This window comes from Cololabis saira, chromosome 12, assembly GCF_033807715.1.
Source record: "Cololabis saira isolate AMF1-May2022 chromosome 12, fColSai1.1, whole genome shotgun sequence".
In the NCBI taxonomy this organism is placed as follows: domain Eukaryota; kingdom Metazoa; phylum Chordata; class Actinopteri; order Beloniformes; family Belonidae; genus Cololabis; species Cololabis saira.
The window spans coordinates 8,099,974-8,118,868 of NC_084598.1; the positions used below are offsets into that span (position 1 = coordinate 8,099,974).

General features: G+C 40.6%; 1 protein-coding gene across 5 annotated transcripts in view; it reads right to left on the minus strand.

Annotated features, from left to right (window-relative positions):
- magi3a (membrane associated guanylate kinase, WW and PDZ domain containing 3a) overlaps positions 1–18,895 on the minus strand; it is a 231,355-nt gene that overhangs the window by 18,904 nt on the left and 193,556 nt on the right. For all 5 annotated transcript variants that reach the window (XR_009783818.1, XM_061735359.1, XM_061735358.1 and 2 more), the window contains 6 exons: positions 13,243–13,558; positions 12,178–12,500; positions 6,042–6,073; positions 3,760–4,042; positions 2,190–2,284; positions 1,185–1,377 (listed from right to left, as the gene is read on the minus strand). Coding sequence is in view for 4 of the 5 variants with exons in the window: in XM_061735359.1 (XP_061591343.1) it covers positions 1,185–1,377; positions 2,190–2,284; positions 3,760–4,042; positions 6,042–6,073; positions 12,178–12,500; positions 13,243–13,558 (1,242 nt within the window). In the remaining variant the exon portion in view is untranslated. The remainder of the gene's footprint in view (positions 1–1,184; positions 1,378–2,189; positions 2,285–3,759; positions 4,043–6,041; positions 6,074–12,177; positions 12,501–13,242; positions 13,559–18,895) is intronic.

Below are 18,895 nucleotides of genomic sequence, written 5' to 3' on the forward strand. Positions count from 1 at the left end.
GAACGATTTTTATCAAACGTAATTTGTTCTAATCTTTCAGCAAGGAATTAGCCTAATACACGTTTCAAAGATTACTGATCAAAGCTTTTCCTCGGATGTTCTCCTCTAGCACACTGAGCTCAGGTGAAGGAGGAAGTGAGGAACTGGCCCTTAAATAGGGTCGCCACCTTTCAGAAATAGAAATAAGGGACGCACCGATTTCAGCAGCACAGGCGCCAAAAAAAAGGGACGTCCCCAAAACGTCTAAACTGCATAGAAATGTATTGTATGTAAGTATGTATGCATGTAACAAAATGCTTTGATTTAAAGTCTAAAGTCCTTTAATTACATATAAACTTGCATGACTGTACAGACAGCCAACCATATAGCAACTGAAATGAATGAAATGAAACTGTATGTCACATCGACCAAGATGTACTGTATGCAGGTAAATATAAATATAACCTACAGGTGAAGGTCGGAAAATTAGAATATGGTGTTAAAGTTACTTTATTTCAATAATTCAACTTAAAAAGGTGAAACTAATATATTACATAGTCTCATTACATGCAAAGCAAGATATGTTAAACCTTTATTTGTTATAATTTTGATGATTGAATTGTTTATTGATTTCATAAAATATTCAAATTTTTTTAGATTTTTTATTTGGGGTTTTCATAAACTGTGAGCCGTAATCACCAAAATTATAACAAATAAAGGCTTGAAATATCTCACTTTGAATGTAGTGGGAAATAATGTAATTGTTTCACCTTTAGCTGAATTTACTACGAATGAAGTTTTGCAATATATTCAAATTTTCGAAAATTATATACGAAACGCAACTTTTAATTCCCAATTACATAACAATTCCGTTGTCGTGCCAAAAAGTGATTGCCTGCCAGAATCTGATTTCTGGCTGCGGGAGCGCGCACAGCAGCCCGTTGAGCGGTAGCGCTAAAACGTCAGATTTTCAGATTATGAAGCTCAAGAATGAGATCAAATCATATTTAGGCAGAAACAACTTTTCATTAACTGTATTATACTTCAATCAATTTTTGGCAGGTGAAAAGACCCATTTTCAGGGGAGAAATCAGATTCTGGCAGGCAGTCACTTTTTGGCACGACACCGTATTTAAGGGACGGGTGGAGACCCTGCCCTTGAACGACCTCAGGGAGACGTAGAGCTGATACAAAAGCAGGCGTACCTGGGTGTGCCAGCTTCCTGCGGACTGTGAGCATGACTTGACCGTTGCGGGCCGCGTTGGTCATCAGCTCCAGGACCTGCTTGTGGGACTTGCCCTTGACTGGGACCCCGTCTATGCAGAGCAGCTCGTCTCCGGCCCGCAGCCGCCCATCCTTCTCAGCCGCCCCCAGGGGGACGATGGCCCCGATGTAAACCTGGGGAGAGGAGGGAGAGGAGGCAGATGTTAGAGACTACTGGGATCAGAAACAGACACTTAACGCCTCAGGCTTGCTGTTTTATAAGAACGTCCGACCACCGTACAGCTTTCAACTTCCAGGATCAGCAACTGGCTTTTTGGTGTTTCACTGGGGTTTTTGAGCTCCACACAGTTTGATTTGAATTTTGATTTCGCAAAAAAAGGATAAAAAAAGAATAAAAAAAAGTAAAAAAAAAAAAAAAAAAAAAAAAAAATTATATATATATATATATATATATATATATATATATATATATATATATATATATATATATATATATATATATATATATATATATATATATATATCATGGATTGAAGTAAACACTTATCCAGTCCTACCCCTGAATCTTACATACATTCTTATGTATATATAAATATAGTCAAAAACAAAACAAATCAAAGCAAACGAAAGAAAAGAAAACAAACGCCCAGCATTTAGTTGTGCTACTATATATGTATATAATAATAGAAGTAATTATAATGTATAGTATTACATTATCATTACTTTACTATAATACTACAATATAATAGAGAACAAATAGACAGCATTGGTATAACAATATACTTGAATAACTATAAATCAATATATATTAATAGAGATATAGATATATAAATACTGTACGTATAATATAACTCAATATATCTATATACATACCTACAGAAGACATATCTATATCCATAATATAAATCTATATATCTACATGTTTATTGGCATCTGTATTTTGGCCTGCAGTGGTGCAGCAGTAGTTTTTAAGCGACGCTGCTCACCGGCTGATCTGGTCCTTCTCCTCCCAGCACTCGGAACCCAAAGCCCGACTCCTGGTTCCTCTTGATAAACACATCCAGGTCCTTGGAATTAGCAGCTACCCAGAGGAAGAAGACACATTATTAACAGCTCTGATTCAAAACAGGTAAACAGACAAGATCAGCTTTCCATTAAGAAGATGAAATTACTTTATCCTTTCATGCATGAATATTTATAAAACCCTCCAAATCCTTTTTAAATACATTAGTTTACCTCGAAGGACATGCAAAGTGATGTTAAATTTTTGTCTTTTTGCTATACGCGTGAGCTTTAGACAACCATTACATAAATCCGTGATGACAAGCTCAGACTGAACGTTTTTTCACTATAGTGTTTTTATTCTTAATTTGTACAGAAGCATGTCCTTGCGAACATATATTTTAGTTTTAAGCATAACCACTTGGGCGGGCAGCATGGATTTAAGTCCTTAACTGCAAGAGGACTTTCTTTAAAGGGCAGTGGATGGATGTGGGATTTTATTCACTTCTATTCAATAATACTATATTGATCACCAAGGGGAGCTAACATATAACAATGACTCCCTGATGTCACTGAAGTGGCTAATGTTCATCAAGGCATCCAAACCGAGACATGTACAAAGATGTAGGAAGATGTAGGAATATATGTGCATGAATGGTTTCGTTTCAGCAAATAGAAAGGAAATCATTAAAAACCCGTATATAAGATGAATAAAATGTGGATAAGTTAAGAAGAAGCAAACTTCAGATGAATCTGAGAACTTGAAACGAGCTGATGTACGACGCTCATTTGTTTTGACTACTTTTTGAGAGCGTTATTCTTCGTAAGGATGACTTTTTAGCTGTTTAGTATTAGAATGAGTTTATTACAACTGACATCAGTTCAGACCAGCCACAAAACTCTAAATAACGAGTGTATCTAGTAGGGCTGGGGATCGATTTAAATGTCAAGAATCGATTTGATTCCGATTCTAAAGATTCAGAATCGATTATCACGCTTTGATTCGATCCGATTTCGATATTGATTTGGGTTAGTGTTATTAACTGTTTTTTGAGCTGTTACATGAATTATATGACTGTGTAGTTATGCAACATATTAATGCTAGTATTATATTGAGGTTCAACAGCAAGTATTGGCAGCTAATGATGCTGTAAGGACCAATCAGCTCCCAGAATGCTGATGGAACTGCCGTATGAAATCGCTTTTATTTTTTCCCATTTTTGAGAATTCGGTTTTTATCATTTTATGCAAATGTAACCCCAAGACAGTATATAAAGCAAAGAAACAATTCATGCAAATATAACTGAAAACTTTAATGTTTTCATACCTTTAAACATATTTAAAGGCAAAAACATGGCAGCAGTTATTCTTGTGTCCAACAAAACATTCCTTTTTTGGGTATAAACAAAAGAATACCAGAAGTTGTAATGTAATGATGAAAAATCGATCTTTAGACATACTAATCGATTTTTAGGAATTAATATGAGAATCGATTTAGAATCGGAAAATCGATTTTTTTCAACACAGGCCTAGTATCTACACACGATCACTCACGCTTGCTGTCCAGAAGGGCTTTGGACTTGAGGTAGAGCTCGGACGCGTCCGGCTTGGGCGAGGATGAGCGCAGGGTGTTGGCGGAGAGGGGGAGTACGGTGGGGGGGGGCAGCTCCGGCTGGCCCAGGGCGTCCATGCTGGTGATCATGTCTGGTCTCTGCTGGAGCTGCTGGAGCTGCTGGAGCTGCTGCTGCGTGGCGGCCTGGGGGCCGGGGTGGGGCAGCTGCTGGGAGGTTTGGTCCAGAGCAGGCTGGGACGAGCCGTGGGACATGGGAGCTGTGCACTGCAAGACGGTAACAAGAGCAGCGTCTGGATCGTATTCATCACCCCCATGAGAGCAGATTTAATTTGATTTCACTGGTGCTATTATGTTGTAACTACAGTAGTTGATTTAACCCAGGGGTCTGCAACCCAAAATGTTGAAAGAGTCATATTGGACCAGAAACACAAAAAACAAATATGTCTGGAGCTGCAAAAAATGAAAAGTCTTGTATAAGCATTAGAATGAAGGCAACACATGCTCCATGTATCTATATTAGTTAGAACTGGGGGAAGATTTTTTTTTTCATTGTGCACTGCGAGAAAAAAGACGAAATGTCGAGAAAAAAGTCGAAATATTGAGAAAAAAGACGAAATGTCGAGAAAAAAGACAAAATGTCGAGAAAAAAGACGAAATGTCGAGAAAAAAGTCAAAATGTCGAGAAGAAAGTCAAAATGGTGAGAAAACAGTCGAAATTTCAAGAAAAAAGTTGAAATGTCAAGATTAATGATTAAAGTACAATCTTGAGAAAAAAGTCGAAATGTTGAGAAAAAAGTCAAAATGTCGAGCAAAAAGTCAAAATGTCGAGAATAAAAAAGGAAAGGAAAAAGGAAGAAAAAAAAGAGAAAAAAAGGAAAAAAAGAAGAAAAAAGAAGAAAAAAAGGAAAAAAAGAAAAAGAAGTCATACATTTTTGAAAAAGCTCCAGGGAGTCACTAGGGCGGCGCTAAAGAGCCGCGGGTTGCCGACCCCTGATTTAACCCGACAATGTTACATGTACATGTAGCATCCAACCTCCAGCCATGACAGCTTCGTGTTGTGCATGCATATAAAACACAAGCATCAGCCATGAAGGAGACACATGTTCTATTGATGAGCCTCCTATTTTCAGAGCAGCTCCTCTAAACACTGGCCATTAGGCCATGTGATATTCAGTTTAAGTACACGTTCCCTATCTGGATCGTATTTATCACCCCCATGAGAGCAGATTTTATTTGATTTCACTGGTACTATTATGTTGATTTAACCTTTGACTGGGTTTTATGATTAATTTCTCAACAGCAGCGGCGGGTAACCCCTGATTTCTGTTCATAGTTCATGTAAACAGTTAAACTAAGTTGTATTGTATCAGAGTCCTATCCAAGTGAATGTGGTTTTTCTGATGCTTAAGGAGCAGGATTCACCTCCCATTGTTGTTTTCCTTCCATAAGTGCTGTGAAACTTTAATTGTCTGTGAAACTGGACTCTATAAAGCTCAAAGGAGGACAAACCCGCCAACTATGACTATTACTACTACCATTCATTTTCATTTACTTGAATATTGCTGTACCGTTTTATCTACTTATCCTTTCCAAATAAAGAAACAATTTTTTAAAAAAGAGCAGCGTCTGAGCTCTGGTAGACGGTCACCGTTGGACAAACATTCATTAGTGCTGACATGTTTCCAAAACACTGGAATTACACTGTTTGGAAAACATATTAGTAACAGTGATGGATGCTCTAGCTCGCTGATTCATGCCTGTAATAGTCCGTCTTTCATTCAGGAACTTTAACATGGATTTACTCTGCAGAATAACATCACTGAAAATAGTGCAACAACACATAATAATTCTATGTTTGACTCAAAAAAGCGGTATAATTAAGCCTGTTTCTGTGTATGCCTCAGCTCTGCTTTCAAAGCACAGGAAAATGGAGCAGCATGGGGACGAGCTGCTGAACACGGCGTATCATCTCACACACCTAAACGCAGTGGGATGTGAAAGTGCTGTTTGGAAGGAGCCGGTATGTTTACCCACATGCAGCTCCAGAAATAACAACCTGGTTAATCTGGGCTTTTTCCTGAATAATGCAGTCAGCATCAGCTACTGTACCTCGGCGCACACGCCGACTGATGCTCGTGGGCAACCGAGACAAAAAGCTATAAACCTCCTCGGTTTAATAATCCGCCAGCAGTTTTAGCTTTCGGTGTTCACTCTTCCACATCACAAAGTCATACAAAGAGGTGTTAAATATGCATCAACTTACTGGTTTCAATGATTTCACAGGAGATGTCTGACCTACAAAAACAGAGATAAAAGAGGAGGTCAAATTGTAATGAAAATGATAATGAACATATGCTAATGAAACAGCTTTAAATGGACCGTATTATCAAGAAGAAAACGTGTGTGTTTGAGAGAATATATTTGAATGTCTGAACCACGTAGCAGCTCAAAAACTCTAATATTGCACCATTTTTTTTAGCCCACCTCGCTCTGAAAATGTGTCTTTCAGTGAGCCTTTGAGATTCACAGCTGAGCCAACTCAGAGTAAAAACAACCATCCATCTTTAAATCCATGTATAACTTAAAATCAGGCTGAATTTGTTGCACCTCCGCAGAGAAAAGCCTCTTCTGCTCTTGCTTTTTGCTTTGCTTCTATCAGTAAAATATGGAGAGTTATATAGTTTACCCAGATAGGACAGGAATGAGCTCATGATGTCCACTTCTACTTTGTATAATGAGTAATACATCTTCTTGTTGTTCTGTAATCATTTATTTTTCTCAGTTAGAAGCTCAAAAAAGCCCACGTATCATTAAATGCAGCTTTGGGAGCTTCACAAGGACCCGCTATTGGATGATGAAACTTGTCAACACTGGTGACAACAAGCGCAGAAGTCCAAATACCTTCTACTTAAGCCTTTTAAGATAAACATGACCTGCATGACTGAGAATCTACTGCAGTATGATGGGGAAACTTGGCTCATATCTAATTCAGAATAAAAACCTGTTCAGCGTGCAGAAGTCCGAGCTGTGTTCTGTGTGCGCTGCTATGAGCTCCGGAAAAAGGAGCTGTATGTTCTTGCTTCTGAGAGAGAACTCTATTTTGAAACATGTCAGATTTGTTTCAATAAGACCTCAGGAAATTGTGTTAATTTTCTGATAAAAAAGAGCATCGTCTTCATTTCTTCTATTCAACTTATTTGAGATCATTGTAGCTTTTCTATGCTCTCTGAGGCTTTGGAACTGTTCTTTCCCCCCAATACCTCACCCTGCTCTTCCCAGTAATCAACCAGTAGAGGGCAGTAGGCCCATAAACACCAGGCTTTCATTGTGATTACATGAGGAGAGAACAAGCTGAACCCTGGGAAAACCTACAGCTGTGTGGGCTAAACCTGCCACCTGTTTGGTGCAACTTCACTGCTCTAAATACTAAATACTTAGTATGAGGCTTTTATCTGGACATTTACTTTGATTGTACTATGTGAAAGAACATTTACAGGTGGGATTAAGGATTAAGGTCAAAACACACACACACACACGCATATATATATATATATATATATATATATATATATATACACACACACACACACACACACACACATACACATACATACACACACAGTCTCAGAAAATTTGAATATTGTGATTTTCTGCTCTGGGTTCACAAATAAGATAAAGTGACCTTTGATATGAGATATGTACAATACTGCGCTCACTGTTGATGATAAGAGATATTGTATCTATCATATATATGTATATATACACAGGACTGTCTCAGAAAATTAGAATATTGTGATTTTCTGTAATGCAATTACAAAAACTAAAATGTCATACATTCTGGATTTATTACAAATCAACTGAAATATTGCAAGCCTTTTATTATTTTAATATTGCTGATTATGGCTTACAGCTTAAGAAAACTCAAATATCCTATCTCAAAAAATTTGAATATTCTGGGAATCTTAATCTTAAACTGTAAATCATAATCAGCAATATTAAAATTATAAAAGGCTTGCAATATTTCAGTTGATTTGTAATGTCCTGTACATATATATGATAGATAGATACAATATCTCTTATCATCAACAGTGAGTGCAGTATTGTACATATCTCATATCAAAGGTCACTTTATCTTATTTGTGAACCAGAGCAGCAACATCAGTCTGTGATATTTCTCCCGACTGCTGCAAACCGGCTTGGGGTGAAGTCTAATCTGGTCCCAGTCTATGGGAGAGCGGCAGGAAGCCTGGCAGCACTGCTGCTTTTAGTCCTGGAACCCCAGGATCCTCTGCTCTTCAGAAGAAGTGTCACTCGCAAACACACACTCATACACACAACTTGGCCCGTGCACATATATGATTAATACATATCAGGATGCCTCAAGACGCACAGCCGTATATGTGACAAGCCCCCGGAGTTCGGAAGAAGCCGGCTCTGTGCATGTGAGATGTGGGTGCAACACTGATCTCTTAAATCTAGGCTACTGCACTGCAGCAGAGGCACAAGAAGGAATGAGCGCTTCAAATCTGTGAAAGTGTAAAGCAAGAAGACAGGCCACAATTACCCACCACGCTCTGCAGCTCCTTCCTTCTCTCCCTCTTTTCTCTCAAGGCAGCGAGTGAATCACAACTGCCCATGTTTCTCCACCTCCTGACTACAGCTCACCACGGGACCGAGCTCACCCCAACGTAGACACCCCGACCTATCCTATCATGTGCTAGCCACTGCTACTATTCCTCCCACTTCCCTCACCAACTGTCTGGATGAAATCAATAACTGGATGAGCAAAAATCTTCTAAAATTGAATGGTAATAAAAGTGAGGCTCTTCTCATCGGCTCCAAATCCACCGTCACCAAGTCACAACTCTCTCCTGCTCCACCATCATCATCGACGGCTTCCCGGTTCCCTTCTCCTCCCAAGTCAAGAGCCTTGGCATCATCCTGGAGAGCACCCTTTCATTTGCACCTCATATTCACAACATCACCCGGACTGCATTCTTCCACCTCCGCAACATCTCCAGACTCCGTCCAGCACTGTCCCAGTCCAGCACTAAAATCCTGGTCCACTCCTTCGTCACATCCCGTATCTATTACTGCAACTCCCTCCTCACTGGTCTCCCTACCAAACTCACCGACAGATTGCAACTCATTCAGAACTCGGCCGCCCGGATCATCACCCGCACCAAGTCATCTGACCACATCACCCCCTTCTTATCTAACTCCACTGGCTCCCAGTCCACTACCAGTCCACTACCAGTCCACCACCAGTCCACCACCAGTCCACCACCAGTCCACTACCAGTCCACTACCAGTCCACCACCAGTCCACCACCAGTCCACCACCAGTCCACCACCAGTCCACTACCAGTCCACCACCAGTCCACTACCAGTCCACTACCAGTCCACTACCAGTCCACCACCAGTCCACTACCAGTCCACCACCAGTCCACTACCAGTCCACTACCAGTCCACCACCAGTCCACCACCAGTCCACTACCAGTCCACCACCAGTCCACTACCAGTCCACCACCAGTCCACTACCAGTCCACCACCAGTCCACTACCAGTCCACCACCAGTCCACTACCAGTCTAGTACCAGTCCAGTACCAGTCCACCACCAGTCCACCACCAGTCCACTACCAGTCCACTACCAGTCCACTACCAGTCCACTACCAGTCCACTACCAGTCCACTACCAGTCCACTACCAGTCCACCACCAGTCCACTACCAGTCCACTACCAGTCCACTACCAGTCCACTACCAGTCCACTACCAGTCCACTACCAGTCCACTACCAGTCCACTACCAGTCCACTACCAGTCCACTACCAGTCCACTACCAGTCCACTACCAGTCCACTACCAGTCCACCACCAGTCCACTACCAGTCCACCACCAGTCCACTACCAGTCCACTACCAGTCCACTACCAGTCCACCACCAGTCCACTACCAGTCCACTACCAGTCCACTACCAGTCCACTACCAGTCCACTACCAGTCCACCACCAGTCCACTACTGCATCATCTACAAAAACCTCCTCCTCACCTACAAAGCCCTTCATAACCAGCTCCCACTTACCTCTGACCTCCTACATGAATACACTCCCTCCCCGCCCTCCGCTCAACCTCGGCTGGACTTCTCATCATTCCCACTTCACCCTCAGCACCATGGGTGCCCCATGGGTGCCCCATGGGTGCCCCATGGGTGCCCCATGGGTGCCCGAGTCTTCAGTTGCTCAGCACCCACACTCTGGAACCCCCCCCCCCACACATAAAACAGACAGACTCCATCACTACATTCAATACCCAACTCAAAACTCTGTTCAAACTCGCTCACTCACTCTAACCGGAGACTGTGCACTACACTACACCATCCATCCATCCATCTTCTATACCCGTTTTATCCTTTGCAGGGTCACGGGGGTCTGCTGGATCCTATCCCAGCTATTTTCAGGCGAGAGTCAGGGGTTCACCTGGACAGGTCACCAGTCCATCGCAGGGCCACATATACAGACAGACAACCAGACACACTCACACTCACACCTGCAGGCAATTTCGAAACATCAATTAACCTAGTACGCATGTTTTTGGACTGTGGGAGGAAACCGGAGTAACCGGAGAGAACCCACGCAAGCACGGGGAGAACATGCAAACTCCACACAGAAAGACCCTGCCGGCCCGGGAGTCGAACCTTCTTGCTGTGAGGTAACGGTGCTACCCACCAAGCCACTGTGCTGCCCCACTACACCAGTTTGTTCTATTTATTGGTCAATGCACTTTTTGATGCTGTGTGTTGCTGCTTTTTTGGATTAATTGTATTCTAACTTATAAAATGTGTGTTTGTATCTTTTGTAAGGCAACCTTGGGTGACCTGAAAGGCGCCTCTAAATAAAATGAATTATTATTATCATATCTAAAATTAAAACATCTCTTCTATAGTAGATGCATCTTTCATGAAGGACAACTCTTATCGATGTCTCTCTTTCGCTTACAGATTAATGCTCAAGTGCAATTTGACTTTTCATCCCTGGTTTTTTTCCACTGAAAGAGAGTGAAACAGACAACAGGTGGCCACAATCTGAATGGGAATGAAAAGGATTTCACAAGAGTCCCGACAGATCACAGCATCAGGGCAACACACTCACCACCTGTCACACACTTTTACGGATTAGTTTAGCGTTGCAGGATTACTGGCCGTTGCAGTGCGCAGCGGCAGTGATGTCATGTCAAGAAGTTAAAGCTAAAATTGGGTTTTTATTTTAGAAATAAGGCCTGTTTTTCCTTTTATTCCAAAAAGAGACTTGTTGAATCAACTTTTATGTCTGTGCTTGACTATGGCGATGTCATTTATATGCATTCATCTGCTCAATGTCTTCATGCATTGGATACTGTCTACCATGGAGATTTATCACACATTTTAGATCTCTTACTCCCCACTGTTCTTTGTATGTCCGGGTCGGATGGTCTGCTCTGGCCACCTGTAGACTTTATCATTGGCATGTCTGTTTATAACGCCATTCTTGGCCTGCTTTCATCTCATTTGGGGGGGGTATCCCTCTCAAAAAGCACTGGGGGGCAGAATCTTCGGTCGCAGGACTTATTTTTATTGACTGTACCAAGGGTCCGCACTGCAGGGGTTTCAGCTATCCTGCCCCCTCTGCTTGGAATGAGTTGCAGAAAATCTTAAAATTGAATCATCTGGTGTCACTTGATGCTTTTAAGGTTCTTCTGAAAGACTTGGAAGCAAGTACAACTGGCTGTAGATGCTTTGACTGCTGATTTTGTTTGTGATCTGTATTTATGATTTGTTTTTAACTATTTTGATATTGGTTTTTGTGAAACTTTGTGTTTGTGATGCTACCTGTCTTGGCCAGGACTCTACGGTGGCCGAGACCCGCCATTGCTGAAAATTAAAGAAACGCTGCAAATAAAAAGAAACGCCGCTGCAAATAAAATAAATGCTTTGCAAATAAAATAAACGCTGCAAATAAAAACAAACGCCGCTGCAAAGAAAAAAAAAAAATCGACGCAAATAAAAAAGCCACAACGGAAGTGAATTACCGGGGACTATTTTTGCTGATGCACCGGTGTTCCACATTACAAATTACACGTAGCGACGTTGAACACTAACCTTTTCACTTATTTTCTCGTTCGTTGTTCTTCTAATTACTCGCTCTTCTTATTTCTTCCTTTTCACTTACGTCCTCTTCGTCTTCTTCTTCTCCTCTCACGTAAAAAACACCGGTGCATCGGCAAAAATAGTCCCCGGTAATTCACTTCCGTTGTGGCTTTTTTATTTGCGTGGTTTTTTTTTATTTGCAGCGTTTCTTTTATTTGCAGCGACGTTTGTTTTTATTTGCAGTGTTTATTTTATTTGCAAATGTCTAGTTCCGGCGGGCTCACCTCCTCTCAGCACCAGAACGTTGACCTCGCTGCCCACGGCCAGGTCCTTCAGGATGTCCACCACCTGGGAGTGGCTGAGCGTCTGTACGTTCTGCCTGTTGATCTCCTTGATGACGTCCCCCTTCAGCAGGCCGCGGCACCACTGCGCGTCCAGGATCATCTTCACCTTCTGCCCCAGGGGGCAGTCGGCGATGGCGAAGCCGAACCCTCCCGGGCCTTTAACCAGGGGCACGCTGACCAGCTCCGGCTGTAACAGGGTGGGGTCCGGGCCCTCGGGGGTGTGGACGTGAGGAAGGTGGTGGGGGTGCTGGTGGTGACCAGAGCTGGGTAGAGGAGCCAAAAATATTACTCAAGTAAAAGTACTGTTACTTCAGAATAATATGACTCAAGTAGAAGTAAAAAGTAGTCATCCAAATAATTACTTGAGTAAAAGTAAAAAAGTACTTGGTGAAAAAACTACTCAAGTACAGAGTAACTGTTGAGTAACGTCGGATTAATTTTTTTAACACAACCATTCAAACAGACAAAAGTACAAAATAATCATCTTCAGGCAAATTAAATCAATAAAATAAATTTAAATTAATAAAAAATAAAAAATAGCTTAAATTAAAATAATCTTAAAGTAAATTCAAGTACTTTAATAAATAATAAAATAAATTAAATAATAGAATAAAAAAATAAATTAAGCACAAGTAGCACAAAATGTCAAGCCTTTGTACTTTTCTTTTTTTAACCAGGCAGAACTAGAACAAGCCCATAAACTCATAGAAACTGTGTGTGTGTTTGAGTCTGTGTAAATGTGACAAAACATGCAAAAACAAACATTTTTCCCAAAGAATCACCCAGTGATGTCATGAGATTGACGCGTACGCGGATAAAAGGGATAAAAGAAAAGTAACAGCTCAACGTAGCCTAATGTAGCGGAGTAAGAGGAACAGTTTCTTCTTCACAAATCTACTCAAGTAAAAGTAAAAAGTATAGTGATTCAAAACTACTCCTAAAAGTACAAAATTTCCCAAAACGTACTCAAGTAAATGTAAGTAAATGTAACTGGTTACTACCCACCTCTGGTGATGACGCCCCCCGTTGCTCATGGCTGACGCTGAGGCAGTTTGCCGGGAGAGAGTTCCTCCATCCGGGACGGTGTGATGAGGGTCCTGCAGGGTGGAGGTGGAGGTGGAGGGGGAGGGGGAGGTGTCCTTGGAGACACCGACTCCACCTGAAGCGTCCTCGCTGCTGGTGGAGTCCTCGGGCAGGGGGTAGCCTCGACACAGGACCATGTCCACGTACTGGTTGATCGGGATGGACTGGAACATCTGCACCACGTCGGCGTGAGTCTTCCCCAGCACACACGCCCCGTTGATGTCCACAATCACGTCCCCTGGAACACAGACAAGTGGCTTTCACACATTTGCACTGCAAAAACTCAAAATCTTACCAGGAGTATTTGTCTTATTTCTAGTTAAAATATCTCATTTTTAGTCAAAAAATCTCATTACACTTAAAACAAGAGTCATTACCAGAAAAATAAAGAGAAAAAAAATAACTGCCAGTGTCAACGTTTCACTCTTTCCTCCCATTGGATTCATTTTTGTCATCAATTTACATGATGGGTCAGGTTTTGAAGTTCTGACAAGAATAACATTTTTTCTTTCCAAATGTTTTTCTCCAAAGAGTTCAAGAGAAGGTGAGCTATTTGATCTCCTGAATGAGGATGTCTCTAAGTTTAGGTTACATGGCCACAAAATTGAAGAATAAAATGATCAAATGAGTTTGTATGTCAGATGTAGATAAGAAGCATACGAGCAAGTGTGTACACTGCAAAAACTCAAAATCTTACCAGGAATATTTGTCTTTCTAGTTAAAATGTCTCATTTTTAGTCAAAAAATCTCATTACACTTAAAACAAGAGTCATTACCAGAAAAATAACTTATTTGACAATTTTCACCTGTTCAAGTAAATTTTCACTTGAAATAAGTTGAAAAATCTGCCAGTGGGACAAGATTTATATTGCAAAAAAATCTTGTTCCACAGATTTTTCTACTTATTTTAAGTGAAAATCTACTTGAAACAGGTGAAAATTGTTGTTTTTTTCAGTGATGAGTCTTGTTTTAAGTGTAATGAGATTTTATTGACTAAAAATGAGACATTTTAACTAGAAATAGACAAATATTCTTGTTAAGATTTTGAGTTTTTGCAGTGTGTGACACGACCAAACCTGACAGAGTTCTTCTGTTCTTCAACTTCTGATCAAAACATCAGAAGTTTGCAAACACCAGCTAACAGCGACAGACATGTAAATGAACGTTAGCTGAATGACGAAGAGTTGCAACCAAAAGTTTACGTTCAGTTTAGAAAAAGACTAAAACTTTCTCTGTACACCATTCAAAGCAAGATTTAGTCCATAGAACAGTTCTTATACTAGACAATTTAAAGTGTTAAAAGTGTATTAAAAAAAGTTTCAGCAGCCCAGATGCATTCTGGGAGTTTGTTCCACAGGTGAGGAGCATAAAAGCTGAAAGCTGCCTCATCTGTTTGGTTCTAACTCTGGGGACAGGAAGTGGGCGTGGCCCTGAAGACTTGAGGGTTCTGATTGGTCCATCATGGACCAGATCAGAGATGGATTTAGGTCTGAGATCATTTAGAGGTTTATAAACCAACATCTGGATTCAACATCTGTTCTGGGACAGACAGGAAGCTGGTGTAAAGATCTAAGACCTGGAGTTATACGGTCCACTGTCTAGTGAGGACTCTGGTCTCCTGGTCTCAGTGAGGACTCCATGTCTGGCTTGGGTCTTAAGTTATTAGCTTAACTGCTTTAAATGCTCACTTTTAATCTTTCTTCTTTGGCTCAGAACACTAATATTTATTTTTTGTCTTCATTTAACTAAAGTAAATTCTGGCATATCCACTCTTTAATTTGATCAATGCATTTGATCAATGTTTAAACTGGATTATAGTCTCAGGGCGAGATGGTTATAGATTTGTGTGTCATCTGCGTAGTTATGGTAACACATTTTGTTCTTATTAATAACTTGAGTGAGAGGGAGAATAGAGATGTAAAACAATAATGGACTCAAATTTGAACCTTGGGGAACTCATTATTTTTGTTTGCTCTGATTTGTAGTTACCTAAAGACACAACACAGTCCCTGTCTTTTACAGAGGACTCTAACCAGGTAAGAGCTGTACTAGAAAGTCCCATCCAGTTCTTCAACCGCTCTATCAAGATGTAATGGCTGACCGTGTGGAATGCAGCACTGAGATCCAGTTAGACCAAGACTGAAATGTTGCCACTATCGGTATCGGAGCGGATGTCATTAAGAACCTTTCCTAGAGCTGTCTCAGTGCTGTGGGGTGGCCGGAAACCTAACTGGAAGACATCAAAACAGTTATATAGTTTCAGGAGGTTATACAGCTGTTGGAAAAAACAGCTTTTTCTATGATTTTACTAAGAAAGGGGAGGCTTGATACAGGTCTGTGACCTGTCAAGGTTGTTCTTTTTTAATCCTTGCAAGGTGGTATAGTTAGGGGTCAAAATGACCCCAGCTGGAGCAAGGCCCTAGGTTCCCTGCCTGATCTTGCAGAGGTCTTGCCTAACCGTTGGTGCCTTGTAAAGGTTAAAAGTGGCTTAGTGACAGCTGTTTTAAGCCACGTTTACACATAGCCGGGCATTTACAAAAACAGATATTATCCCATCTACGTTTTGAAAAAAGAACACGAACCCGCATAAATACGCTGTTAAGGTGCTATGAGCAGCCAAACCTACAGGGGGCAGTGTAACGAGAAGATAAAGTCATGCTAGCCAATCAGAATCCTGGAAAAAAAACATCAACAAATGACACGAGTAACTTCCAGTTACTTCCAAGATGAACGAGAGTCTTTTGTTTGGAGTGACAGAGAAGTGGAGTTACTTTTAAGTGTGACGTTAGAATATAAAACAAGTAAAATACAAGAAAATATTGACGGTGGCCAAACACATTGTAAACACAGGTCGCACACATGACGCTGCACTGCAAAAACTCAAAATCTTACCAGGAATATTTGTCTTATTTCTAGTTAAAATGTCTAATTTTTAGTCAAAAAATCTCATTACACTTAAAACAAGAGTCATCACCAGATAAATAACTTATTTGACAATTTTCACCTGTTTCAAGTAAATTTTCACTTTTTTCCAGTGATGAGTCTTGTTTTAAGTGTAATCTCTAAAAATAATTTTTTCTAAAAATGAAACATTTTAACTAGAAATAAGACAAATATTTTTGTTAAGATTTTGAGTTTTTGCAGTGTGGTGACGTTTCTGTGGCATAATGTGACGTTCTGCAGCCTCAACGTCCGTTTTCTCTGTTTACAAGCAAACGTGAAGACGGAGTTTTTGCAAATCTCCACTTTGGCCGGAATTTTCAGAAATGATGGTTTTTGGTGACTTTGAGCTTCGTTTTCGTGTAAACGAACGGCCAAAACGCATGAAAACACCACCGTTTTTGCTACGTGGAAACGGGGCCTTAACCACTGAGGGGACATGTATTAACATGTACCAGGTGTTACTCAACACACAAGACTCAGAATAAACTGGAGCCAGAGGCTGCTATACCAAAAAATATAGATTTTATGAACAATGCATAGAATAAAAGTTTATGTCCAGTTGAAAACCTGCATGCAGGCCTCAATGAAATGGATGGATTAAACCACACAGTCCAATCAATAAACCAAATCAACAGTAAATGAACCCACGAGGAAAAATACACAACGTGGGATCAAGGCTGCATCATCATCAGGGAAGCTGGTGCAGAGTTATGCATAAAAAGGAGAAACTGTCACAAAATACGTAGGCAAACACCACTACACACAACCCAATTCAGCTCAAATCAAAACTGTCTGCCACACTCAATTATACCTACTCACAGCAAGCTAAGGTGACTCAAACCACACAATCCCCCAAAATCTGAGGCCATACCAACACTTTTATCCTGCAACACTTTTAATCCTGTTGGCTGATTATCAAGGCAGCGAGTGGAGGAATGCAGGTGATGTATGATGTCATCCAGGCTTTTAGGAGCACTGACGGTTTAATTTTCTGAATTTTGTCAGTAAAGAAAAAGGCAAACTCATTGCAGGCACAGTTGTCAATAGTAGAGAACATAGTGAATTATTGTTGTTTTTGGCAACGATATCAGAAAAATATGATTGTCTTTCATTCCTCACATTATATATGCTTAGTCTCTCCCTATAAATGTGATAATAAAGCTGTCATTTAGTTTTCCCCCACCTGCGTTCAGCTTTTCCAGTTTTTTTTTCAGCTCTGCAGCATTTCTCCAGGGAGGTTTATTTCTAGCAGTCATCACCTTCACCTTGGTAAAAGTACTGGTATCAATAATACTAATAATTTTACCACTGAATATATCCAAAAGCTTATTCACTCAAGGTGAGTGGGAGAGGGGGTGGGGAAAAGATTTGGATGCACATTTCACCAGTATTTTTTATCTATGTACCGTTTCCTGATGATCTCTGCCTGCAAGCTTCTGTTGACAATAAAAAAACTCAAAGAAAACACAAGAATGATCACAGATCAACATCCGTCACCATCACCTTGGAGAATGTTACATCGAGACAATGTCCTTTGTTGTGTGTTTCCGTCACATCCGTCAGTCCAAAATGATGAAGAGCACTACACAATTCCTTTGTCAACGTGGATGTTAAAATCCCCCAACAATTACACGATCAACATCAACGCAGATGACAGACAGCAGTCCAGTAAACTCTGCAAAGAATGTTGAATGGTACGTGGATGTTGAGAAACAAAACACGAGACCAGGATTTCCACTGGAGCCACATATTCAAATGCAGCATAGTTGTCTTTGACATTTGCTGACATTGGGAGTCTCTAAACAGAGCAGCTGCTAGTTTGTGTTTTTCAAATAAAATCATTCATTACAAACAGTTTCCTGTCAAAAACCTGACATTTAGTGTAGCTCACTATCACAATCTGCAAAGTTCTTTTTTTATGGGCTGGCTGTGGCTGATGAGCAGTGAACACAAGATTTCATACATTTACAGACTGCATTGGGTGAGACTTTCTCTCAGACTTTATCTCTTTTTCTCAGACCAACCTTTTCTGCAACAAATTAAAACAGGGGCGGATGAAGCTACTTGCATATTCAGTCCTGGCTTTTCCTGGAAAGAGTCATGAGTACACACAGTACTGTTAGATATAGTATTTGACAAAATAACCATCATTAATTTTGGTCAACCCTCCACAAGTTTTATCACAATAACCTGGTAACATTTTGACTAACTGTAATCTGGCTTTTCTTTTACGGTGCTTTTGGAGCAGTGGCTTTCTCTTCTGTGTGTCCTGTCAACTTATGTCAGCACAGAGTGGTTAAATGCAGAGGATGTTGTCCTCCGGGTTTCAACCAACATTTCATTTATGGTACATTTTTGGGCGGATTAAGGCCATACTGAACTTAAGTGTATGTAAACTTATGTGTTTGAAGAAAAAAAAAACTATATATTTTCTGACATTCTACAAAAGAAATAAGTAAAGAAAATCAGGAATAATCAAGGTTCAAGGTTTCCTTTAACATCACTGACTACATTTACATGCAGTCACAATTGGGGTTAAGGTCAATAATCCGGTTACTGAAACATTGGGAATAATCTGTTTCCATGCGTGAGCAAACAGAGTTCTCCCTGTTTACATGGTAATTGTAATTAT